This window comes from Oryza brachyantha, chromosome 6 (assembly GCF_000231095.2).
Source record: "Oryza brachyantha chromosome 6, ObraRS2, whole genome shotgun sequence".
Classification (NCBI taxonomy): domain Eukaryota; kingdom Viridiplantae; phylum Streptophyta; class Magnoliopsida; order Poales; family Poaceae; genus Oryza; species Oryza brachyantha.
In genome coordinates, this window is record NC_023168.2 from 2,769,925 (window position 1) to 2,794,905 (window position 24,981).

At 47.4% G+C, this 24,981-nt stretch overlaps 4 protein-coding genes and 1 long non-coding RNA gene across 7 annotated transcripts; 4 read left to right on the forward strand and 1 right to left on the reverse strand.

Moving 5' to 3' along the window:
* Window positions 1–407: 407 nt before the first annotated feature.
* Window positions 408–5,533, forward strand: LOC102718371. The gene is made up of 9 exons (XM_015838806.2): window positions 408–3,144; window positions 3,272–3,423; window positions 3,501–3,572; window positions 3,643–3,795; window positions 3,877–4,040; window positions 4,125–4,272; window positions 4,679–4,801; window positions 4,925–5,012; window positions 5,114–5,533. Exons 1-9 carry the CDS (start codon window positions 453–455, stop codon window positions 5,290–5,292), a joined length of 3,771 nt encoding a protein of 1,256 aa, XP_015694292.2. The 5' UTR covers window positions 408–452; the 3' UTR covers window positions 5,293–5,533.
* A 3,283-nt stretch (window positions 5,534–8,816) lies between these two features.
* LOC102721559 lies at window positions 8,817–12,114 on the forward strand. 3 transcript variants are annotated; one of them, XR_005812026.1, is made up of 5 exons: window positions 8,817–9,512; window positions 10,221–10,570; window positions 11,156–11,392; window positions 11,497–11,563; window positions 11,647–11,677. XR_005812026.1 is itself a non-coding variant. In XM_040525013.1 (5 exons), exons 1-5 carry the CDS (start codon window positions 8,885–8,887, stop codon window positions 11,686–11,688), a joined length of 1,287 nt encoding a protein of 428 aa, XP_040380947.1. In that variant the 5' UTR covers window positions 8,817–8,884; the 3' UTR covers window positions 11,689–12,114. The 3 variants fall into 3 exon arrangements, 2 of the variants coding, with proteins under 2 accessions (XP_040380947.1, XP_006655850.2); XM_040525013.1 differs by having other exon boundaries at window positions 11,156–11,355; window positions 11,647–12,114; XM_006655787.3 differs by having other exon boundaries at window positions 11,180–11,355; window positions 11,647–12,114.
* A 197-nt stretch (window positions 12,115–12,311) lies between these two features.
* Window positions 12,312–15,187, forward strand: LOC102718657. Its single transcript, XM_015838796.2, has 8 exons — window positions 12,312–12,542; window positions 12,619–12,727; window positions 12,836–12,953; window positions 13,206–13,257; window positions 13,357–13,503; window positions 13,583–13,694; window positions 13,907–14,033; window positions 14,122–15,187. Exons 1-8 carry the CDS (start codon window positions 12,339–12,341, stop codon window positions 14,570–14,572), a joined length of 1,320 nt encoding a protein of 439 aa, XP_015694282.2. The 5' UTR covers window positions 12,312–12,338; the 3' UTR covers window positions 14,573–15,187.
* A 193-nt stretch (window positions 15,188–15,380) lies between these two features.
* LOC102721845 (ATPase 6, plasma membrane-type-like) lies at window positions 15,381–18,791 on the reverse strand. Its single transcript, XM_040525347.1, has 3 exons — window positions 18,597–18,791; window positions 15,985–18,507; window positions 15,381–15,858 (listed from the first exon to the last, which is right to left on the reverse strand). The coding sequence occupies exons 1-3, from the start codon at window positions 18,645–18,647 to the stop codon at window positions 15,856–15,858; spliced, it is 2,577 nt and encodes an 858-aa protein (XP_040381281.1). The 5' UTR covers window positions 18,648–18,791; the 3' UTR covers window positions 15,381–15,855.
* A 952-nt stretch (window positions 18,792–19,743) lies between these two features.
* Window positions 19,744–21,048, forward strand: LOC107304402. The gene is made up of 4 exons (XR_001550478.2): window positions 19,744–20,117; window positions 20,249–20,310; window positions 20,515–20,645; window positions 20,845–21,048. It is a non-coding gene; the product is annotated as an uncharacterized LOC107304402 (long non-coding RNA).
* Window positions 21,049–24,981: the final 3,933 nt, after the last annotated feature.

A 24,981-nucleotide genomic window follows, 5' to 3' on the forward strand; every position in this document is an offset into this window, starting at 1 on the left:
AGGCCAACGAGATCGGGACCGTCCAACGCAGAGCGCGCAAGGGCGACGGCTGGATGGGCGCCCACGTCACCCCCGCCTAATTAAGTAATTAGCCCCGCTCCCCTCTCGTCGCCCGCTCCGGCCTAATCGCGGCCGCTTGACTCACTCTCCTCGTCTCGTCTCGGCTCGCTCGAATGGTCCGGGTATAAATAAAACCAGCGGCGCCACGCGCACGCGCCCGTGCTCTCAACGGTGCAGAGCGAGACCCCCGCACCCGACGCGAATCGCAGCGGGGAGGGAAGCAATTCCGAGCTTATCCCCACCGGCCACCGCCGATTCCCGAATCGGGCCGGCCGCCGGCGGAGGAATTTGTTTGTTTGGCGGGTGGTGGAGACCTGGAGGTGGTGGCGGTGGGGGTGGGGGTGGGCTTGGTTGTGTTGGTGGGCTGTGTGTTGGGGCTGAGCCCTAGGGGGATGGCGGGGAGCAGGGCGGCGGTGGGGATGGGGGATCCGAGTAGCCCGAGCGCGAGGGGGGCGGCGGAGGAGGAGGCGGGGGGCGGGAAGGTGAAGCTGCTGTGCAGCTTCGGGGGGAGGATCGCGCCGAGGCAGGGGGACGGGCTGCTGCGGTACGTGGGCGGGCAGATGCGGCTCATCTCCGTGCCGCGGACGGCGTCGTTCGGGGAGCTGATGCGGAAGGTGGAGGCGGTGGACGAGGGGGGAGGAGGCGGCGGTGGGGTGCTCGTCAAGTACCAGCTCCCCGGGGAGGACCTCGACTCGCTCATCTCCGTGTCCTGCACGGAGGACTACGAGAACATGTTGGAGGAGTACGAGAAGCTGGCCGCCTCCGCGCCCGACGGCTCCGCCAAGCTCCGGGTCTTCCTGTTCCCGGCCTCCGGGAGCGACGCGGCGGCGGCGTCCGGCTCCGGGTCGCACCTCGCCGCCGCCGTCGACGAGTCGGGGCAGCGCTACATCGACGCCATCAACTGCGTCTCCGGAGAGTCCGTCGCGGCCGTGCGGAGGAAGGAGAGCGTCGCGAGCGCTGGGTCATCGGCGCACAACTCCGAGGCCTCCGAGTACGGCGGCGCCGTCGAAGGTATGTCGCCGCAGGCCGTGCCGCCTCCTTCTCTTCCGCCTGAATACCTGTATTCAGGTGGGAACAAATACCATGCTGCCTTTCCGGAGTCGCTGGGGTTCAGTGCCGTCACACCTTCAGCTCCGGCGATGGGTATCCCGGCACAAAATCCTGTCATGATTAGAACAGAGCCATTACCACCGCAGCCGCATCAAGTTGCCCCTTACGCACCATCGCATCAGCCGCCACAGGTTGCATCGTATGCGCAGCATCAACAACCGCAAGTTGCATCGTATGCACAGCAGCAGCAGCAGCCTGCTTCCTATATTCCACAGATGCCACAATTCAGAGAGCCACAGCAAGTCCAATACATCAATGCACAGCAATTGGGTGTGCATGGCGTTCCCCAATCTGTCAATTTTGTTCCGGTGCAAGTGAGCCAGTATGTGCCCAGCATTCCGGTGACGAACTCTGTGTCGACCTCTGCTCCTCCATCAAGCACATTGAAGCCAGTTTCTGCAGTTGTCGAACCTGTTTTGGACAACGTTCATAACACAAGGCCAATGCAAGCTACGGGTGATCAGAATTACAGGGTGCTACAGCCACTGTCACAGCTTCCTCCTTTGCCTCCTGTGCATTTGCAGGTTAGCGATGCGCACAGATATGGTGTCCAGACGGTAGTGACAAGCACAATGAGCACACCAATTGTAACCAGCTCAGGTACAATTCCAGTGGTCATTAGCTCGGCTACCATGCCTGCAGTGAGGTATGATGATTGCACAATGTGCCTGAAAGCACTACCTCATGCCCATTCAGACAACATGATCCAAGAGCAGGGCAATCCACGTGCAATGAACAATCCTGATGCTGCTCCAGTGTTTTACAGCCTCCATCAAGAGAATGTTACCAAACAGCATACTCCAGGTGCAACCGCAGGAACTCCTACTAATTACATAGTAGAAGCAAGATCCGAGGTCACATCAGGGATGGGGCAAATGGAGCCAAACTTTGCCGCAAACAATCATGTAGCCCAGCCAACTTCATTTCCAGATGCTAGCGTATTGGTTCAAAACCCCAGGGTTACTTCCAGATTAGCATTTGCAGGGAATCCACCACAGCTCCGGACTGAAGATCCTATCATATACCAGCATCAACAACAAAATTCTTATAGTATGCAACCATCACAAGTACCAGTAAATGGATTTATCAGCAATCCACAAGGGATAGATGCTAGTGCATTTAAGAATACAAATAATCAGGTACCAGACCCATTTAGAGAATATGGCAATGATCTTCCTCATGACTATGTCAGAGCTATCAATGCACAGATGCAAGGAGTTCATTTGGGCCCTATTGCCCCTCCAGAGTCTAGTGTGCAAGGAAAGCCTGCAAGCCCACATGGTGCTATCAGCGATGGAAAACTTGAGAAGCCATCACATGTGAATATTGATAGTGGTTCCATCTACAAGTCTCAAGCTGGAGGTTATCATATGGGTATTACTAATGCCTTTTCTGCACCAGCTGAGGAAAATCTTGTGAGACATGCTGAACAGTCATCTTCAGCTTTTGATTCACAAAGTCTTCATTCGGACATAGGCCAGCAGCTAAATGTGTTACAGAATGTGCCTGTCTCAAACAACCTTGGTGTACCTGCCAAACCACATGTTTCAAATGAAAGATTTCTTGCAAGACCTGCTAGCGCTGGTCTTCAGGTTCCTGTTGAGCATTCTCCACTGCGACCCTCGGAAATGCTGAATCATGTGGTTTCTGCTCCTCCTAATGGGAACGGTCAATTTCCACTGCAGGTGACTAGTGGCATTGATAATGTGGAAGCCACACATGATCCAGCTTACACAGATTCTCTATTCTCAAATCAGGATCCTTGGAATGCAGTGGGGAATGCCTCTGTAGCACTTCCAAGACCAAATAAGTTGGCTAAGGAGCCTGTTGTTTCTGGAGTTCCATATGTGGAAGGCCACGGGCTTGTCATTAGCAGTTCAAATGCTGCTACACTCCTAGAAGAAGGCAATCTTCCACTCATCCAGGACCGTACTTTTAAGGATATCTATCCAGAACCCTCTCAAATGACCAAAGGTTGTATTCTGTCTCATCTTTATATGATTTGGTCAGTTCTAGCTTAATCATCTGATCATCTTAAAACTGAAATGGACAAAGCATGAATTTTTTGCCCCCTTTTTTTTTTACTTTTGTCTTCAAAAAGGATTTGGAGAAGAAACTATCAAGCGGCAGCTACAAGCTGTTGCTGAAGATGTGGCAGCATCTGTTCTTCAGTCACCTTTTCCTGAAAAACCAGCTGTATTTTCTGGTTATCACACAGATAAACATGGAGCTGTAATTGATCCAAAATTGGAGGTTGGTAGTGTTTCTTTCTTCGCTGTTATAACTTTGTGGTTTGAGTGGTTACAAATTCCTTTCTTTGCTTCATTCAGGATGCGGTGAGCAATCAATCAGAGAAAACAAGCCAAGGAGTCAAAGTTTTAGATGACATCGATAATCTTCAGGTTGTTGACAGCTGCAAACGTAAAATTATTTCATGTTTGGAAGCAAATAATTCACCCTTATTTGTTCCAGATAATAAAGAATAGTGATCTGGAAGAATTGCGGGAACTGGGTTCTGGAACCTTTGGTACTGTTTACCATGGAAAATGGAGAGGTTCGGATGTTGCTATAAAAAGGATCAATGATCGATGCTTTGCTGGGAAGGCATCTGAGCAAGAGCGGATGGTCTGCATCTAACATACTGAATATTTTCATCTATTATTAAGTTTTTCATGTTGTAACTTTGCCTGTGCATGTACCATGTAGAGAACTGATTTCTGGAATGAAGCTGACAAGCTTGCATCATTGCACCATCCAAATGTTGTAGCTTTCTATGGTGTTGTACTGGATGGACCAGGTGGATCTGTTGCAACAGTAACTGAATACATGGCTAATGGCTCGCTTCGGCAGGCACTGCAAAGACATGAAAAGTATACTATCTGTTCAGTGCCATTCTTATACTTATCATATGGTGAATTGGTGATGCCTATAATTCAAATTTCTTCTGCCTTCAGGATATTTGATCGGCGTAGACGTCTCCTGATTGCAATGGATGTTGCATTTGGTATGGAATATTTGCATGAAAAGAACATTGTACACTTTGACCTGAAGAGTGATAATCTGCTTGTCAATCTAAGAGATCCTCAGCATCCTATATGCAAGGTGAGATCTATTCGCTATTCGTATAACTATTCTCTGCTTGTTTTGCAAGTGCTGAAAATTAATCATAATCATTCTATTATTCAAGTGATAGTCATATCATCTAGCAAAGTCATGTTTGTACAGATGGCTGTAATTTTGTTGACTATACAATCATATGTTTCTTGACAAAGAGACGATGGTGTTCTCCTTAGTCAGAAAGCATGTGGTTATATCTTGCAGAAACAATGTGTTACTAAAGCCAAACAATTCCCCAAGTGACTTGGATGTCTGAAACAAAGTTGTACTATTTAAGGCCCTTGTAGTGCCACACTTCGGGTGTAATTGAGCAAATATTTAGAGGACAGTTTTGCTTTGCATGCAAGGCATGAAGTGCTGCAGTTCTGTACTAACTTGCCCTTTTTTGCAGGTTGGTGATTTGGGCTTATCAAAGGTTAAATGCCAGACGCTAATTTCCGGCGGAGTGCGAGGGACACTTCCTTGGATGGCCCCCGAGCTGTTGAATGGCAGCAGCAGCCTTGTTTCTGAAAAGGTTTGCCAGTGACCACCACACTCACTTTCCTTGCGCCGCCACTTGACATGCAATCCTCTTTTCCAGAGCCACCTTCATATGCTTTGCTTTGTTTGAACGAAACTTCATATGCTTTTCTTCTAGGTCGACGTGTTCTCATTCGGAATTGTAATGTGGGAGCTGCTTACCGGCGAAGAGCCTTACGCCGAATTGCATTATGGCGCCATCATCGGTACGTTTGCAGCTTCTTTACATTAATCCACAACACTAAATTTCCATGCTGAAACCGAATGCCTTTGTTGTGGCTGAACCTTTTCGCGTGCTACAATCCAGGCGGGATTGTGAACAACACGCTTCGCCCTCCGGTGCCCGAGGCATGCGACCCTCGGTGGAGGTCGCTCATGGAGCAATGCTGGTCGTCCGAACCGTCAGAAAGGCCGAGCTTCACGGAGGTCGGCAAGAGGCTACGGGCCATGGCAACTCCTACTACCAAGGCGCAACCCCAGAAATAGGATTTTTTTTTCTTCTCCCCCTTTCCTCTCAAGCCTCCTGTTCTGCGACCTGTCTCTGTACATGAATAAGGTTAAGAAAAAAGACAAGAAGAAGAAAATGGTAGCTATGGTTATAGAGATGATGGCGAATGCTTGGTAGCTTCCTGTGACAGCGTTTGAAAAGGCAAATGTATGGCAATGGTTGGTGTGGTGTATCCGCTCCTTTGCTTCCGTGTAATTATGGGCTTGTTTCCCCTGAAAAGATGACCGTGTAATTATGGGCTTGTTTCCCCTGAAAAGATGAGACGAAATGAAACCAGAAGTCTCTCTCATCAGTCGGCTTGGACTAGATTAGAGCGTGTCAGTCTCCAGACCGAGCTATAATGGCGTGTCAGTCGACGAGCAAAACCACAAATCAGCTTGCTCTACGTCGACGTGACCCAGAATGGAATGGACCATACCGGGGGGCCATGCAATCTTCGATCTGTAGACTCAGTCTGGCAAAGTGAGACACGGCCTTGATCATGTGACGTATCAGCCTAGATTTGGGTGTTGATAAGAACGCGAAAGGGACCTAATTGAACTCCCTGGGCTACATTAGCTGCCTTAACGATCGGACGTTCTTCTGATTGATCCCGGTGACACACACACGAGAGACGTCAAGATCAGTGCAGAAGAGGATCATGTCGAGGAATGTGAAAGCTGGCTTTGGGGTTGTGTCCCAGTCAAGAGAGCGACCCATGCATGATCCAGATAGAACTTGAGCAGAGGTTGGTGCAGTTTAATGCAGCTTCCTTGTGAGCGAGACAGCACACGTCGCGGAATTAATTGTGCGTCAAACAGCAATTACTCGCGAAAAAACAAGTCATAAGTCGACTGTTAACAATAGTAGCACTTCCTATTAATTTCTTCTTCCTATTCTGAATATAAATGGAAGTCGTTTTAGACCTTTTTTAATGAGAGAGAGAGAGAGCAAATATGGTTGAAATAACTTTGTTGGCTTCCGTTTATAGTATAACATAGGAGTGGTTGTTTGGTTTTTTAATGAAAAAAGTCAAGCAACATAGTTATTAAAAAATAATTTATAAATAAGCTTTTATATACATATTCTTATCAATCTAAAAATTAAGGTTGAAAAATAAACTTTAGCGAAAAATCCTAAAATCAAATTTAAATTTTAGATTGAAAATTTAAATTTTGGCTTATAAACATAAGCATAAGCGAAAATATGGTGATAACTTTACCAGAGGTTGGTGCAGGTAAGACAGCTTCCTTGTCTTGTTTGTGGCTTTGTGCGGTGGTCATTTGTTATCGAGACAGCACACATCGCGGAATTTATTGTGTGTCAAACATCAATTACTCACAAAAAAATCAAGTCATATGTTGACTGTTAACAATAGTAACACTTGCTATTTCTTCCTATTCTGAATATAAATAAAAGTTGTTTAAGACCTTTTAATAAGAGAGAGAGCAAATATGGTTAAAATAACATAGTTGGCTTTTGTTTATATAACACTTAAAAATATGAGTCATATAACCTTGCTCGGCAATGCTACGGATCATATGCAAAAGCTGATTTTGGATTTTAAAATTAGGCACAATTTATTTTTATAGCCCTTGAATTTCAGCCAAATCTCATTTTTACCTAAAAACATGGTTATTTTCAATCTCAACTTTCAAAATAGGATAGAAATACTCAAGACATGGTTTTGTTTGAAATCGTGGTGGTTTTCTTTGTTCATACTGCATTTTTTCTTTATTCAAATGCAACTTAATTAGGTTCAAATCATAAAACTTATTGAATTGAAACTCGTGCTAGGCCAAAAACCACAACCATATTAGTATAAACTACCATAAAATATGGCTTAGTGTTATGTATTCAATAAAAAATTGATGATGAAAAATGGGCCAACTAATGGTGTCAAATCCAATCTATAGACGCCCCAATCCAGACCACCCCCCTCCACCACAGAATATCATACTAGACCACTCCATTTCACCTATAAGTTACGAACCAATCCAATATGTTATAGTCATCTTTAAAAACATGTAAAGTTGTCACTGACATATGGATCCGATGAATCCTAGGCTCGATCACATGTTAATGACAAAGATATATGTCTTTGAAGATAGAGAATCTCAACCGTGAGAGTCATAGATTGTTTTAATAACATTACTTGATACTTGTTCTCATTGTAAATATAAATAGAAGTTATTTTAGTCCTATAAATAAAAAATAAGTAAATATAGCTCAACTTATTTTGTTGGCTTGTTCATACAGCCCTTAAAGTCATGCAACCATGCTCGCTAATGCTACGGATCATACTCTAAAGATGATTTTGCATTTTTAAAATTAGGTACAGTTCATTTATAGCACTTCAATTTTAGTCAGAGCTCATTTTTCATTCTCAACTTTTTAAAACCATTCTTTTAAATGGTTTTATTTGAAACAGTGTTGGTTTTCTTGTTTCATATTTGTCGATGCAAATGTAACTTCATTATTAGGTCATAGTTATAAAACTTATCTGATTGAAACTCGTGCTAGCGAAAAAACACAATCATATCGACCAAAACCACCATAAAATACGGTTTAGTGCTATATGTACCGTTTTAAAAGTTTGATGGTGAATAATAACCAATTATATAGTCTAAGATGACAATAGATTTTGAGAGAAGTTCAAGGTCTACAAGTAGACTTTACCCAATTTCATAGGAATCTACGCATAAGTTCATATATCATATTTTTAGTTTTGCATTGAGAAGTCCCAAGAATTATCTTGCTTTTATTTCCTACGGCCATCCAAAACGCATAATGAGTTTTTGAAACCGAGTAGAAATTCAAAATGTATGAGTTTCAATTCCTATGTTTTTCCTCACGCACGTGTTGCTTTTCAGAAATCCTCCCCCAAGTAAGCCCAAATACCTTTCCCATGGCCCGCTAGGCCCAGCCCAAAAGGCCCAAGCATGCTTCGCGGCCCCTGCGGTTCCCTCTCGTGCACGGCGCGATGCGGCGGGGCGGTTCTTAGGGTTGGATAACGAGCCAACTCGGCTCAGCTCGATCCAGTTCGTTAAGATAACGAGCTGACTCGGCTCGACTCGTTATCGTAACGAGCTAAAAAACCAGCTCGGCTCGGCTCGTTATAAAGCTCGAGCTGGCTCGTTAAGCTCGTGAGCCATGCATAAAAAATTAACCTAAATAATTTTTCAATAGGTTATACAAGCAAATTTTTATTTCAAACATGCAATCATATGAAATTATATTTAAATATTAAAGTTTGAACCAACAAATTACAGGGTAAACCTATGAAGTACTGAACAAATACATTCTAGGATGAAATCAATAAACGCTGATGAATCTTGTGTCTTTGGTCTAGCTCGTTAGGTTCACGAGCCAGCTCTGTTCACGAGCCAGCTGAGCTGGCTCGTTATCTCTAACGAGTTAAAATGGTAGCTTGGCTCGTTAGAAAAATGAAACAAGCCGAGCTGAGTTTGTCACGAGTCGAGCGAGCTAACGAACCACGAGCTTTCTGTCCACACTAGCGGTTCCCCCTCCCTCCGCCACCGTCCCGCTGGCTCCGCCGCCGCGCAAGGGAAGGGAAGGGAAGGGAGGGCGATGCCGCGGCTGACGGCGGAGGACGCGTCCCTGGTGCTGGACCACGTGGTGGGCGACCCCTCCGTGCCGGCCGCCGCGGCCAACGCCGTGCTCGCGGCGCTCCCGTTCCCGTCCAACCCGACCCCGCGCCTCCTCCGGGCCGTCCTCCTCCGCCGCCTCGCCGCCGACCCGGTCTCCGCCGACGCCCTCGACTCGCTCCAGCTCCTCGCCTCGCTCCCCTCCCGGGCCTCCGCCTCCGCCTCTGCCGCCCACATCGCCGTCGCGGCCCACCTCGCCGTCTCCGCGCCCGACTTCGACGCCGCCGCGGGGGCCCTCTTCGCGCGCCCCGGCGGCCGCGCGCGCCGCGCGGTCGAGGGTGGGGACGCCGCGCTCGTCTCCGACGAGGCCGCCACCGTGGCCGACCAGTTCGAGGCCGCCGTGGGGAACTCGTTCTCGCAGGCTGTGCTGAGGGGGCTGTGGGGCGACCGGGCCGCGGCGGAGGAGCGGGTGAGGGAGCTCCTCGCTGCCGAGTGGGCGGCGATTGGGCAGTCCAGGCTGGAGGAGGCGGCTGAGCGGATTGTTGGGGATGGTGCCATCGAGACATGGAGTGCTGCCGACGAGGTCACCCGCGCCAAGTACTGCGTGCTCGGTGAGATTCTTATTGTGGCGTACACTTGCATTAGATTAGCATGTCAGGAATTGGGGAAACTGAATGAACAAAGAATTTTAGTGCTCTTCTATCTCAAAAAGAATGTAGTGTTTTTATGCCAGGAGGAGCAATGAAATAGTCCCTATCTTGAAGGAGTAATTCGGATGCCACTTAGTGCTTGAAGTTTCATGCAGCACATTAGGTCACAATTTAATTCTGTAATTGAATTATTTCAATGTTTCGGCACAAATCGGTGAGTGGAAACATCGTAATTTGGCCCTTTGATTGCTCCGTCAGTAGGTTAGAAATTCTTGATTCATGATTTACGAATGCTACATTTCATGGAAGTATCATTCATGGCTTCTTTCTCCTTCTAATTCCAAACAGATGAGCACTAATCTAGAGCTCTTGATCATCTAGGTCTATAAATCTGTGCGGTCAAAATGTTACCTTTGGAACTATCAGAAGTTTAATGTTATCCTCAAAAGTTTTATCGGACACCCTCTTCTAGATTCTTGTATATGGTAGAGGTAGACCCAGCTATGCAATTTTAATCTTTCCATACTATCTATTCTGGTTTGCATACCAATGTCACTAGTTTGGGTACATTTTACTTTAGCTGCTATTATTTGGTAAAGTAGTTGAGCAGTTAGCTCCCATATTTTATTTTAAATGTCTATAGCTTACTGTGCACATTGCAACCTCCAGCTGGGGAACAAAGAGCATGTGAAATTCAGTGCAAACTTGGAGGACCTGTCTTTCAAGGAAATCAAATTTCGACACCAGAAGTTCATAAGGTGGTGGATTCCCTAAAATCAAGCTGTGCTAACCTTCACAGTGTAGTAGAGGATCCTCTTCCTGCTGCAAAGGCAGTGGCAGATGAGGTGCTGGCTGCAAGGATGGATAAAGCAGCCGATTTAAATGCTGGAGAAGTTAGTAATCAACCAGTGGCCTGTGACATTGCTGGTCCAAGTGCTCCTACTGACAATAGGGAGGCTCCAAAGAAAGGCGCATCACCCAGTCTTATGGATTGGAACCCAACAGCAAGAACCTTTCTGGTAAGTTCTCCTCATGTATTATTTATTACTTACCTCTTTGAGAATGGACTATGTTTCACTCTCTTTGATGAATTAGATTAAATTTGTGATAATTGTTGCTCATCTTGATTATCGCCTAGTAATTAGAATGTATACTATCAGTGTCTTTATAATGCCACAGGTCATAACACCCATGGTTTTCTGAATGTAAACTGTTTTAGATCTCCCTGCTTTTCCATTTGTGCCTTTTGTTTGTTTGCTTTGTGGTAGTATGGAGTACTCATGCTTTCTTGTATAAGCTGCTCTTGAACCATGACAAGAATGATAAAATGGAATTATATCAACCTTATAGGATCTGGAAAATATTGAGCCTAGTAACATAAACTGCATGCATGAGTACTGAAGTTAGAATGGTGAATCCTTATATACTTAATAAAATTTTCTAGAACATAATGTTTCTGGTTTGTCCATGCAGACAAGACTAGCCGATGCATCTCAATAAGTAAACTTTATTAAAAATTAAAATAATATCGACTTAAGTGATGTAGACATTTTAAGGCTTTCTTGTTAGCATGTAAATAACTTCGTAGCATAACTCAGCATTAGATTTTGGACATGGCTTGTTTGCAGTGGGAGGACTCGCCAGAACCTGAGGGGTCACGATCGCCGATACATAGACCACACCTGCCTAGCCCAAGGAGAACAACAGTTTCTCCTTTGCAACCGGCAGATAATAAAGCCAAGCGTAGGAAGGCAAGGAAGTGGTGCGCATTAGAAGAAGAAACACTAAGAAAGGGTGTCGAACAGTATGTTTTTTGCCTGGCTGTTGTAACCTCTCATTGGGTAGTTTACCTTGTTGTACTTGGTTGTTCCAATTTCCTCTTGGAAATATCTGCCATTCAGTTGTGTTGGGCTAACCATTTTGATGTATATTTTTCCATGTGAAGGTATGGTAATGGCAACTGGAAGGATATTTTAACCAACAATGCTGATGTTTTTATTGGTAGAAAAGCGGTGAGTATTGTATCATACTAAGAAGTCCCTGTTTTTAGTTATTTTTCATAAAGCATTGGCCTGACACCTGTTGTCCCTTGTAGATGGACTTGAAAGATAAGTGGAGAAACATGAGAAGATATTAGCGAGAGACAGTGGTTCAGACAAGAATTTTCTTTCATTCTGGATGAAGAATCTTATGCTCTAGGGCATAACATGCTCAAGTAGCAAGCCTTTCTACCGCTGAAGCAGTTGGGCGTGATGCATCCTTTTTCCAATTGGGTGCTTCACCGACATATCCATGAGCATAGATTCGAGTGAGAATCTGCCGCCTGATCAGTACCAGATGCTTACAAGTGATGGCTTTTTAACATTTAACCCCTCTCCCCTCCTTGAAGAGAACATATTCTGTGTGCATTCACTCAGTGAGAAACTGAGCATCTGTATCCAACTATACTCTTTACAAGTCACTTATGCTGTCTGTAATATGACAATCTCTCCCGCAATTAATCAATGGTTGCATGGCCATTTGTCACACCAGAATGCTAAACCTGGTGTTCAAGTTCATAAAGCAAAGGTGATTAGGTGTTAATCTCATCTCATTCAATCGGAATTCAGAAACTAAGTCGCCATGGTTGGGCCGCCTATAGCACGTGGGCCTCCAGCCCACATAGTACATGGGCCTCATGTTCTACGGCCCAATAGAAGGCCCTCTCCGTGTCATCTTCTCCAATCTCCTCGCCGCCGCTTTCTTCTCCACACGGCCGGAGACGAGTCGGTGAAGAGTGAAGACGCCATGCTTCCGCCGCCGCCGCCGCCGCCGCCTTCGCTTCCACCCCGCGTCCTCCCCAACCTTGTATCGTGCTCCAGGAGGGCCATCACATCGGCCTTCTCCGCGGCCTACTCGACAGCGGCGGCGGGAGGCGGCGGCCGCCCCATCCGGTACGCGGTCCTCGGCGCCGGGTTCGCGGGGCTCTCCGTCGCCTGGCACCTCCTCAAGGTCCTCCCTTCTCCCTTTCCTGCCAATAGAAGCTTCTCCTGAATTGACGCTTTCGAAAAATCCTGAATGATTCCAGCATAGCTCCAAGGATTCCCGCGTGCGCGTGGACATCTACGACGAGAACGGCGTCGGGGGAGGCGCCTCGGGCGTTTCCGGAGGGCTTCTCCACCCGTACTCACCTAAAGGTTTCCCTCTCCATCACCACAAGCACTGCAAATGCAGAAATATTTTGCTCCAGCGTAAGTGTGATTGCGTTGCGTGATATGCAAAAATCGGATTCTTATTAACTGCAGTGAAGCTTCTATGGAGGGGTGGTGAATTCTGGAAGGAGTGCATGGATCTGCTTCGCTGCGCGGAACAAGCGAATGGATCAGATGGAGCTAGCGAAGATGAGACCCTTATCTGGAGAAGGCAATTCCTTTGTTCTCTGTACACTTGTTTATGGATTTACATAACCCTTCTGTTTAAGGGTGTAAGTGGGCAGACCCGCTAACCCGCTTATAGGTCAATTAAGCGGGTTGTCCACTGGGTTACCTGCTTAATTGACCTATAAGTAGGTTCGCGGACCGGCCCACTTACACCCCTACTTCTGTTTGGCCTGTTGCTGTGGGCTATTGTATTTGTGTGCACATTGTAAAGGATTGGCTTATCTAAACTGAACAGGGGAATTATACGGCCGCCTACAAGCGAGAAAACCGCTGACATATTGCTGGAGGTACTGCTGAATTAAGATTGTGCAGAATATGCTCAGGTGCTTCCTTTCTGTTTCTGGTGTATCATCTTGATCTTGATTGCTTCGACCTATTGAAGTTAGAATGCTCAGAGTTGCCTCCAGAGTTGCAGCCTTGAAGTTCTTGATTCGGATGAGGCACAATGTCTGGTCCCTGGGTTACGTGTTCCGTTAAACTTTGCGGTTTACATGCCATTAGCTTTGAACATCAATCCTAAGAAATATTTACAGGTGGTGGGCCCCTCATGCTTTGTTTCATTGTTGATGGTTTGTCATCTATCTTCATACTCATTCTTTTGAGTCTCTGCAGGCTTTGTTCACTGCATGCCAAAATTTTTCTGATGAAGTATCACTATCATCCAGTAAATGGAAAGAGTGCAAACTTTACAAGGAACACATCAATGATCTACAACAGTTGTCAGGTAAATTCTCTCACATTCACCCGACTAAGCTAGGACAAACATATTACCTGAAGCAAAAGTGAACATTTGTTGTTGTCAATTTGCCATGTTACATTCCAGCAGCTCCTGTTAACAAATATGTTCAAATGCAACAATTTTATGATTTGCTGAAGCACCTCTGTTTCTGTATGGACTTCCTTTAATACCAAAAGACATGCATCAAACTTCTGCAGGTGATTATGATTCAGTAATTATCTGCCTCGGGGGCAAAGCTAGCTCACTTCCAGAACTCACAAATAAGCTACCTCTTAGAACCTGCAGAGGTGTTATTGCTGGATTCAAGTTGCCATCGGATACAGTGTAAGGGAAATTCTTTGTGTTGAACAGTTGAACTAAGGTCAGTGCAGCACCAAGTGGGACTATCTGATTGTGTATTTCATTCCTGCAGAGAAATATATGGCAGTCAAAGCCCTTCAATCTTATCTGATGCTTGGCTGGCATTTCAAGGTCCTCGTACCGTTTCCATTGGGTCGACTTGGCAATGGAAGTCAGAAAACTATTCTACAGCTGTATCTAATGATGAAGCTCTTACTGCAATGGAAGAGCTGCTCCCAAAAGCTTCTGCTGTTTATCCAGGAATTACTAAATGGAAATTTGTACAGGCAAGGGCTGGGATAAGAGCAATGCCTCCATTGACAGCCAATGGATCGTTGCCGCTATTGGGTTGTTTGAATAATGTGGTAGGTAAGAGGAGCAACTGTAATTTTTGGCTAGTTGGTGGGCTTGGTGCGAGGGGTCTTCTATACCATGGATTGGCTGGAAAGCTTACTGCCAAGGCTGCGATTTCCTGCGATGAAAGCCTAATACCTTCTGAATTCACTTGCTGGAAAAAACCTTAGAACTTGAAATGAGTGAAGGAACATGGAGGATGGGGGGAGTTGATCACCATGCATCATTCAGTGCTAACTTGGTCCTGTTTCGTGCAATGCCTACATAAAGGAGTGCCGCTGCATATCGAAATATGAAGCTAATGTGAGGTCAAACAGTCAATCCGCATGGCATGAACTAAAATAGGCAACAAGGATTTCATTGGAGTTGATGTGACTGGCTGCCTGCCTTTAGATGTTCCAGTGAGCATGTTTAAAGTCTGGATATTTTCAGAGGTCATCTCACAATTTTCAGCTTGGTTAAGCAGCTTATGTCATTCCAGGAAACGTTGTTCAGCCTACTAAACTTCTCCCTAGATCTCAGCACGATATTTGAGTACCATCAGAATGCTGACAATTTTTGTGTTCCTTATTATTGTTTTGTACTCTTAGAAAGTATTTGAAGCATCTCTCCTGTAAACTTTAGGGCCACGAAAGCATCTCTTCTGTAAACTTTAGGGACATGAGGTCGTGAGTTTTGTTTGCATGGACAGATTGTTCATGTCACAAGCTCCACTTGTTTTGAATAAATCTCCTGTTTCAGTTGATCAAGAGCTGCAAATTTTCAATTTATTGTAGCCATTTTCCCTTTCATGCTTGATTGATATAGTTGCAGCAAGACATTTTTGTTGTTGGTAAGATTTTCATGAGAAAAGAACTTTCTTGCAATTTTTTTTTCTGAATAGCACCATTTCTGAACACTGATAAGTTAGTGTATATGTGTATATATATATATATATATATATATACATAATAAACTTAAGAGTTTACGAGATATATATACTGAACAGACGGAATGCATTTTTTTTGTTTTTTTTCTTTGCAGAACCTCTTTCCCGCTCAAAACCACGCAAACACAAGACGTACACCTACGGCGACAAACTCTCCGGCCACCGGCGGCCAGCCGATCAGACGGTGTGGCTCTGCTGAATCATCTCCACGTCGAGCCCCTTCAGCTTCGCCACCGACTCGACTTGCCCCCTTGACTCTGCTCAGTCGCCGGCGAGCGAGATCGCAAGAAGCTGCTGGAGCTAGGAGTCGTCGCCGGCGGCTGTCCGGCCGGAGGCTTTCAAGGTTTGCCTATATACTCCGCGACCGCGGCCTGCTCGGCGAGGAGGTCGGAGGCGGCGGCGGCGGCAGGCTGGGTGAGGCCGTGGAGCTCGCGCTGCTCCACCGCCCACTGCGCCTCGCGCTCGCCCTTGCCGTAGTTCTTGTTCGTGGACGCCGTCTGCGCGGGACACACGCCCAGAAATTTCTCACTGGAGACGACGCCACAGCAGAGCAAACACCCAACCATCATCAATGGCGTTCACGACGGCCCGGCCAGCCGGCCGGCGAGCACAAGAGAGAGAGAGAGAGAGAAATCAACTGGAGGGGGAGCTTGCCTTGTTCTGGACGTTGTCCAAGCCCTTGCTGCTGAGGAAGTATCGGATGATGAACTTGAGGACGTCGAGCGGGAGGTAGGTGACGAGGCTGAACTCCCAGACGGCGGCGGCCCACCCCCAGCCGATGCCCTGCATCCGGCAGAAGTCCCAGTTGGCGTAGACGGCGATGGCCGTGGCCACGAGCTGCGCCGCGAAGAAGGCGAAGAGCAGCAAGAAGCCGGGCCTCTCGACGAAGGACCAGCTCCTGGAGCGCGTCACGAAGATGAGCGCCTGGCTGATGATGCTCACCTGGAGGTAGAGTGCCGCCATGAGCTCCCTGTCGCTCCCCCTGATGGACCTCGCCCCGAGCACCTCCGTGAAGAAGTCGGTGTCGTGCGCGAGGTAGAAGAAGAGCACGGTGACGAGCGCCATGTAGGTGCCGAGCACGACGCCGGTGACGAAGATCTCGTTGAGCTTCCACGAGTCCGGGGTGGGCGACGGCTTGACGCGGTCCTTGGAGATGGTCATGATGGTGCCGTCGTTGAGGATGGCGATGATGAGCACCATGAAGGGCGCGAAGTCGAACTTCCAGATGATCGCGATGAGGAGGAAGCCGAGCACGATGCGGATGGTGATGGACACGGCGTAGATGGTGTAGTTCTTCATCCGCTGGAAGATGGCGCGGCTCGTCAGCACGGCGCTCACGATCACGCTCAGCCCGGGCTCCGTCAGCACGATGTCCGACGCGCTCCGGGCCGCGTCCGTCGCGTCGTCGACGGCGATCCCGATGTCCGCCTTCTTCAGCGCCGGCGCGTCGTTCACGCCGTCGCCGGTCATCCCGCAGATGTGCTTCCGGTCCTGGAGACGCTTCACGATCTCGTACTTGTGCTCCGGGAACACGCCGGCGAAGCCGTCGGCGCGCTCGATGAGCTCGTCGATGGGGAGGCCGTTCACCTGGCTGTTCTTGTCGCCGAGGAGGGTGGTCGACGGGTACATGTTGGTGCCCATGCCGAGCCGCCGCCCCGTCTCCTTGGCGATGGCGAGCTGGTCGCCGGTGATCATCTTGACGTTGACGCCGAGGTGGAGCGCGCGGCGGATGGTCTCCGCGCTGTCGTGCCTCGGCGGGTCGAACAGCGGCAGCAAGCCGATGAACTGCCACGGCTCGCCGGCGCTGTCCTTGTTCTTCTCCGGCACCTGCTGGTACGACACGCCGAGTGACCGGAGTCCCCGGTCGGCGTAGCTGTCGATCAAGGCGTGGATCTTCTTCTCGGCGTCGGCGGCCATGTTGCAGAGGTCGATGATCTGCTCGGGGGCGCCCTTGCTGACCCTGTGCCAGTCGCCATTGCCGTCGACGTAGGTGATGGCGGTGCGCTTGTCGACGGGGTTGAAGGGGAGGAAGTGGACTTCTTGGATGCCGGCGCGCGCCTCCTTGGGGTCGGCGAGCATGTTGACGATGCAGGTGTCAATGGCGTCCTGGTTCTCGACGCGGGACGCCCTGGCGGCGTAGAGGAGGACCATGTCCTTGTCGACGCCCTTGGAGCAGACCTCGATGAGGGTCTTGTCGACGGTGAGCTTGTTGAGGGTGAGGGTGCCGGTCTTGTCGCTGCAGAGCACGTCCATGCCGGCCATCTCCTCGATGGCGGTCATGCGCTTGGTGATGGCGCCCTGCTGCGACAGCCGGTGGGAGCCGATGGCCATGGTGACGGACAGCACGGTGGGCATGGCGATGGGGATGCCGCCGATGAGGAGCACGAGGAGGTTGTCGATGCCGTCGCGGTAGGCGCGGTGCTGGATCGGGTACATGACGAGGACCTCGACCAGCATGCCGGCGGCGATGGAGACGATGCAGAAGTTGCCGATGGCGGTGAGCACCAGCTGGAAGTGGCCGACGTTGTTGGTGCTGTCGACGAGGTGCGCCGCCTTGCCGAAGAACGTGTGCACGCCGGTGGCGATGACGACGGCCTCGATCTCGCCCTGCTTCACCGTGGACCCCGAGAACACCTCCTGCCCCGGGTGCTTGTTCACCGGCATCGACTCGCCGGTGAGCGCCGACTGGTCGATCTTCAGCGGGTCGCCCTCGAGCAGCCTCGCGTCGGCGGGGATGATGTCGCCGAGCTTGATGCTGACGATGTCGCCGGGCACCAGGATCGCCGCCTCCTGCTCCTCCCACCGCCCATCCCTCAGCAGCTTTGTCTTGGGCGCCAGCCCGGCCATGAGCGCCGCCGCGGCGTCCCCGGCGTTGGCCTCCTCGATGTAGCTGATGGTGGAGTTGATGATGAGCAGCGACACGATGCCGACGAAGTCCTGCCAGTCGGGCGGGCGGCCGCCGCCGTTGGCGAGCACGATGGCCATGATGGCGGCGATCTCCATCACCCACGAGAGCGGGTTCCACATGAAGCCCAAGAACTTGAGCAGCTTGCTCTCCTTCTTCTCCTCCAGCTTGTTCGGCCCGAACAGCCGCAGCCGGCTCTCTCCCTCGGCGCCGGTGAGCCCCTTCCGGTCGCACTGCAGCGTCGCGAACACCTCCTCCACCGGCATCTTCGACTGCGCGCGCCATCGACGACAAAACGATTACACGCATGGAGGCGAGACGCACGCACGCACGCATGATGCCAATGCACCGACGGACGTACCAGGTCGACGGCGCCGTCGCGGACGTCTTCGAGGGAGATGGAGGACGCCATGGCAGCCTCCGGGTTTTTATTGGGATGATGATGAAGTGAGTGGTGATGGGTGGATGGCCGGTGCCCGGCCGGCGGGGGAGGCAGTGGGGCACGGAGGGAGGGCCGGCGGCTGGCCTGGCTCTCTCCTCCTCTCCGTGGGGGCGGGCGGAAGACGGCGAGGCAATGGCGCTCGGCGTGGGCGTCTTATAGGGGAAGCTCTGTCCATGGCGAGCTTCGCGGGCCGCCTCCTCCTGCGCGCGTGTCTTTGTGAGGCCAGGATTCCGCGGGAAAATTAGAAACCAAGCCTACTTTTCTTTCAGGTTTTTACAAATTCGGTTGAATCACCCAAAACCGGTCGAAATTCTATCAAATCCTGAGCTGTTTTACGGTGCTCCACCTTACCTCTAGGGGAGTACGACTCAACAATAAATCCTGACCATTGATAATGTTTATTTGAATTATGTGACTTAAAATTAAAATGTATTTCTCATGTGTGAGTAATGATTGCATGGGTCAGCATCAATGGTTGATACCATATATTGTGCTTTCCAATTTTAATTATGCATGCAATAAATTAGAGATGAACAGAACAACTAATTCCATCGTATTACATTCGACATGCAGGCCACAGGTCAATAAAAAATGTTTGTTTATTTTAACTCTACCAATTCATGAAATATCATACGCTAAATTTAATTATAGAATTCATAATATGCAAAATATAATTAAATATTTTCTTCTCTTATTTTTTGTATTTACATTATATATATTTATATTTTCAATTCTTGTGATATTATTTATAGATTAAATATGAAGTTCTCATTCAACATGATTTAAAGTTAGTTTTGCATCAGGCAGGTTCATGGTTTAAAATAAAATACGAAATTTGGCAAGAGATATTACCATTTAATTAGAGCAACTTCAACAGCTACCCGTACTAACTTGCTAACTCTGTTTTTTAGTAAATAATAATAAAACTGTCTCTAATAGTTTATCATCCGGGTTTCTAAATTTTAACAATTTATCATGTCCTCTTGCGCGTATATATGGGAGACGAGATAGCATCCAAAAAAAGTACTGCGCTGGGTCCACCAGAAACTTTCAGCGTACGCGATTTTCTTTTGCCAATGCCATCTCCTCACCTCCCGGCGCCGCCGTGCCGTCGCCCCGCCGCTGTCCCCCGCACGCGCGCCACCTCGCCGCGGCCTGGCTCGTCGCGACCGTGCGTGTCGCCGCCTGGCGCCTTGATCGGCACGCCCGCGAGCGTCGCCGTCGCGCGCGCCCACGGCCCGACGCCGCACCGCTTTTCCGTTTTTCTTCGCTCTCTTCCTCCTCCGCAACTTTTAACCCCCAAAGCAGTGCACAGCTGCACTCGCTCAGTCTGACACCTGCGCAGCCCCGTTCCTTCCTCTCCTCTTCCTCTCTCTGAGTGTGGTTGCAGTACAGTTTCGGCTTTCTTCATCGCCAGGACAGATCGAGTGTGGTGTGGAGGTCGATTGCTAGTTTGCTCGTACTCATTTTTGCTATGTTATTTTCTCCTTTTTGGAGTTAGCTGCACCCATGGATCACTGCTTTTTTTCAAAAAATAAAATAAAATTCAGCCTCTCTTTTCTGTCCTACAGATTGCAAGTCCATTTTGATCTTTGGGACAAGCTAGAAAGGAAGAGGAGTAAGCATAAGAAAGGTCAGTTTCTTCCTCAAGTTTCACTCTGCTGAATTTTGTTTTGCTAAATCTTGTGTTGATTGTCTTAGAGGTCTCTGGCTAGTGGTACATGAATCATCAAATATTGTTATAACAAGAGAGATCTTGCACTGCTTGAATGAAACGGAGTGGCTAAATGATGAGGTTTTTTATTGTTTCTGCTATTTTCTTCTGTTTGGATTCCAGAAGTACAGGCGTCGCGGGGGTGCGGCCGGTGTGGCACAGGCGTCGTGGCCGACGGCGCGGGTGGCAGGGCGACGAGTGCGACTGCGATCTCCCTTAACTTCCATCTGTTTTGATGATTATAGCTGTTTTTGGTAAGTAAATTTTTCCTAAATGTTAGAGATAAAATAATTTTTCTTTGCTATATCGGTTATAAACTTGTTAAAAGACCAGAGAAAACGGAATTTGAGTACCATTAAAGTTGCTCTTACTTTTTTTATAGGCAATAACGTTTTGCATGGTAGATCCAAGAATTTGTTTTCTTCAATTTTCTTATATATTACCTCCAAGCAGGTAAGATGGATGTGGTCCATTGAATTGAACTGCATTGGACGGACTGAAATAATTTGGAGCACTGTAAAATTTTCCATCAAATCCTACTGATATTTTACCTGTTCGAGCTTCGAGTTTCAAGCTGTTTTCATCGAAGTTCTCATGGCAGTACAGATCTCATCAGTTCTATTAAATCCTACTGAAATTTAACTGATTCAGGCTGCGAATCTCGTAATCAGGTGCGGGAAACCGAGCCACCAAAGCACATCAGTTCTATCAAAATCATACTGATTTTGATGCTGGCTCGCGTAGGTTAGAAACCCTGAATTTCAAGTTGTTTTTGAATTTAAGATGCAGGAAACCGAGCTGCATCAAAGCTGGAATACTGACAGCTTGAGCTCCAATTACTGCTACTTCCACAGGAATACAGCATTAAGCCAGGTAGGCACCATTTCATGTCGTTCAGATAATGTACTAATCACAACACATAAAACCATACAATAATCATTTGAGAAGCCTAAAGTGTAATTTAGAATCATCATCTAGTTACATTGAAGTAAAGAGAAGTTAAAAAAATGGAAAATCGATGCATTGAATATGACTTGTTAGTGTAAATCATAAGCCAAGGGCCAAGGCAGAGTGAAGTTTTATGCACCCCATCTTTTGACTTTCGCTATTCCTATAAGCCAAAATTTTAAGATTTTTTCACTAAAGTTTATTTTTCAACCTTTAACTTTTATATTGCTAAGAATAAAAATAAGAATATAAAAGTTATATTCATGGATTATTTTTCGTTTGCAAATATGGGTCACTTGACACGGCCTCAAAATTAATTGCAGCAATAGATGGATTCACACAACCAACCAACGTTTGGGACAAAATAGCTGTATTCGACCAGCCTCACGTCAAGTAAACGAAAAGCTCTGCACAATAGAGCAGACCGGAATTCAACTATACGCCCAAATAAAATAAAATGCTCACTGCTTCAAAGCTCAAATTACTGCTAGTTCGACAGAATAAGGGCTTAATCCACTGAGGTCCACATAGCAAGTTCACAGCAGTGAATTGCGGGGTAAAGTTTTAAACCGAACTGTAGCATATGTGTCACTCAAGAGACCTTAAATACTTGGAATAAACCAGCATCCTTTCAACCACCATGATAATTCACCGGACGTTCAATCACTAATCTAGTTTGACTAATTGCCTACTTGAGTACTCCAGAATGGGAAACCCTAGTCAATTTTGCTCCCAGAGAGGCCTATATGGAGACTGGTATTCAGAAGCATACACAGTAACACGAGTATCATTGTTCTAAGACCCAATTGGTTATAGCTCATTGAAGCATAAGCATCTTTGTACTACAACAAGCTAGATCTGTGTAATACCAATAAACAAGAACACTTATGTTCCTAATCTCCCCATAGAAATGCTATCAAAGGTTCCTAGCTCTCTGGTTTGGTTTGGAGAAAGAGTAAACATGCATGATACATCCCCCATTCCCATGTGATTAAAAATGGCTACAACAGGTCACTGTTTAATAGGAAGGGCATAGTATGGAGAAACTCAGAAACACAATCCCCTACTAAAATCCGGATCCGGATTCGGTGACATTGCACCGTGACATTCTCGGTGACATTCTGTCACTAACAGTGGGACCCGCATATGCCTAGACCCACATATCAGTAACAGAATGTCACCGAGAATGTCATGGTGCAATCTCACTTAATCCCATTCCCTAGAATCCTGCTAAAATCTCAGCATGTCATCTCATCCTACATACCAAATGGCATAACTGTTAAAAGCTACAGCAGAAATGGATCTAGGCAATAAGCAGGTAACAATCAGATTATGCTAGCAAGAGAGATTCAACTGATCAATCCACTGCAGCTCAGACAAAATTCAGACAAATTCATGCAGGATACCAAAGTGGTTCTTTAACCAGCAAAATTATGATGCTCCCAGGCAAACTACGAGCAGAACTACTGATAATCTCTTCAACACAAGCAAAACCTCAAAACGAACACGAGGCAACCCATAAACCCTAGTTTCTCCTCCTCGTCCTCGTCCTCCTCCGGGCAGCGGCGTCCGTCGTCTCCTCTCCTCTCCTCGCCCGCTCAGAAACCGAGCTTGGTGCGGCGCCAGTGCCTGCGCTTGGCGTTATACCTGGGCACATCATCGCCGCAGACGAACAGACAGCAGCTCAGGAATCGGATCGAAACAACACGAAACAGCGTGCCTCCCTTCCTCAAAGACGAACGCATCGGATCGGATCATGCTTGCTTACCTGATGGTGTTGTCGGTGCGCATGCGGATCCAGTACGGGATGGGGCGGTTCTGGCGCATCTTCTTCCCCAGCTTCTTCTTGATCAGGAACGTCTTGTGCGACGGCTGCGAGCGGGCGGGCGGAGGAAGCGCGGAACAAGCACCCAATCGATCAGAGAGGGGGGAAACACAAATCAAGTCCAGAAGAGACGAGTAGAAAAGCGGGAGAGATGAACCGAGGTGCGTACCATGGCGGCGACGGCGGTGGAGACGAGCGCGGCGGCGGCGGGAGGAAACCCTTGGATCGGAGAAGCCGCAGCATTTCGAGGCCGTGAGTATTTATACGGAGAAGAGATGTGCCCGATGGGCCTAATGGGTTTTCTGATTGGGCCTTCTTGTATGGGCCGAGTTCCCTGCTGCGTACTATATATGGGCCGGATGGCCGGAAATGGGCCGCTGTGTCTGGGCCTAAGGATGGGCCTGACAGTAATCTGGATTTAGGAATGGGGACTGCTAATTAGCGGATGTGCGGTTACGGCACACATTTCTTTCCCGATTTAGTACCACATTTACACACAAGTTTCTACTCAAAATCATACAGCTTTAGAGTAAAATCATACAAAATTTTCAACTGCGCCTTTGAAACTTTCATTTAAAAATTCACATGAAAATGTGCATTGGGAACACACATGCGTTAAGTGGTAATCCTGTTCAAATATACCTGCAGGGCTCCGTTTGGTTGTTTCAACTCTTATGTAGATTTCCTTGTTTTCTGTGCACACGTTTTTCATGCACACGAAAACCTAATGATTCCCTTATCCTGGGACGGAGGAGTACATGTTATCTGGAAACCGTGAAATCAGACGGAAGCAACCAATCAGACACTATCATCCATGTACTCGTACTCTTGTTGCTCATTAGGACACGTGGCAGCACGAGAAATTTCCTAAAATCCTATTGGCCACTAACATCGTCTTATGATTTGTCGACATCTCGCAATCATGGTCACATGGGGTTCTTTTAGATGCTGCCCTTGCCAATGGCTGCAGGAGACCTTCATCGACTAATTAAAAAAAAATTAAGCCCTGTTCATGTGCCGACCGACCAAGATTAAGCGACACGTGTAAATACTGTTGTTTGCAAGTCCAATCACACCACTTGCCATGCTAAGAGCAGTTACAATAGCAGACTAAGTCAGCTATAAACATATTTTAATATGATAAGAGAGAAGACAGAACAATAGCGGGCTATAGATTTATAGCCAGCTGCAGCACGGACTTCAAGACATGTGTGTATGACATGTGAGACCATATATTAGTTGTGTGGTATATGACTATTGCATGAATTGGCTATTAAATTGGCTATAGATAATTTGTAGCCATCAGCTAGCTATACTATTGAATTTGCTCTAATCGTTTCTTAAACACTTGGCAGTCCATGTTGGTATGTTCTTCCATGCATGTTTTTTTTGCTACATCATACCTAGAATATTCCAATTCAGAAAAAAATATCTCCAAAAACAAGACAAGCTAGGTTACCATAGTTTTGAATGTGTGATCACACTCTTTGCATCATATCAATTGTCATCTGAGGGTTATATATTTAATTAAACAGCATGCAATGCAAGGCAGTTTTGCTGAACTGAGAAAAAGACGATGCTAATACCAGTACTTGATCAAAGATTTGCACTTCATGATGATACTGATACATACATGTTGTGTGAGGTTTTCAGGCTTTCAGCAAAGCTTAACCTGCCAACTGGATTGGACTCGGATGCAACAGATCATCGTACTCTGAAGAAAAGAGCGTCAGATTCGCAATGTCACGATCGTCAGATACTGAGTTCATATACCTTGGGGGGGCCAAACGACATCAACATTAAACACGGATCGCAAT

What these genes read in the sequence shown, in the direction of transcription:
- LOC102718657 (XM_015838796.2), top strand. Translation starts at nt 12,339, where the DNA reads ATGCTTCCGCCGCCGCCGCCGCCGCCGCCTTCGCTTCCACCCCGCGTC. An exon ending in TCGCCTGGCACCTCCTCAAG is followed by an intron (nt 12,543 to 12,618) that starts GTCCTCCCTTCT and finishes GAATGATTCCAG; the next exon opens with CATAGCTCCAAGGATTCCCG. An exon ending in AAGTTGCCATCGGATACAGT is followed by an intron (nt 14,034 to 14,121) that starts GTAAGGGAAATT and finishes TCATTCCTGCAG; the next exon opens with AGAAATATATGGCAGTCAAA.
- LOC102721845 (XM_040525347.1), bottom strand. Translation starts at nt 18,647, where the DNA reads ATGGCGTCCTCCATCTCCCTCGAAGACGTCCGCGACGGCGCCGTCGAC. An exon ending in GCGACGGCGCCGTCGACCTG is followed by an intron (nt 18,508 to 18,596) that starts GTACGTCCGTCG and finishes TGGCGCGCGCAG; the next exon opens with TCGAAGATGCCGGTGGAGGA.
- LOC102721559 (XM_040525013.1), top strand. Translation starts at nt 8,885, where the DNA reads ATGCCGCGGCTGACGGCGGAGGACGCGTCCCTGGTGCTGGACCACGTG. An exon ending in CAACAGCAAGAACCTTTCTG is followed by an intron (nt 10,571 to 11,155) that starts GTAAGTTCTCCT and finishes ACTCAGCATTAG; the next exon opens with ATTTTGGACATGGCTTGTTT. An exon ending in CTAAGAAAGGGTGTCGAACA is followed by an intron (nt 11,356 to 11,496) that starts GTATGTTTTTTG and finishes TTCCATGTGAAG; the next exon opens with GTATGGTAATGGCAACTGGA.
- LOC102718371 (XM_015838806.2), top strand. Translation starts at nt 453, where the DNA reads ATGGCGGGGAGCAGGGCGGCGGTGGGGATGGGGGATCCGAGTAGCCCG. An exon ending in ACCCTCTCAAATGACCAAAG is followed by an intron (nt 3,145 to 3,271) that starts GTTGTATTCTGT and finishes GTCTTCAAAAAG; the next exon opens with GATTTGGAGAAGAAACTATC. An exon ending in GCACTGCAAAGACATGAAAA is followed by an intron (nt 4,041 to 4,124) that starts GTATACTATCTG and finishes TTCTGCCTTCAG; the next exon opens with GATATTTGATCGGCGTAGAC.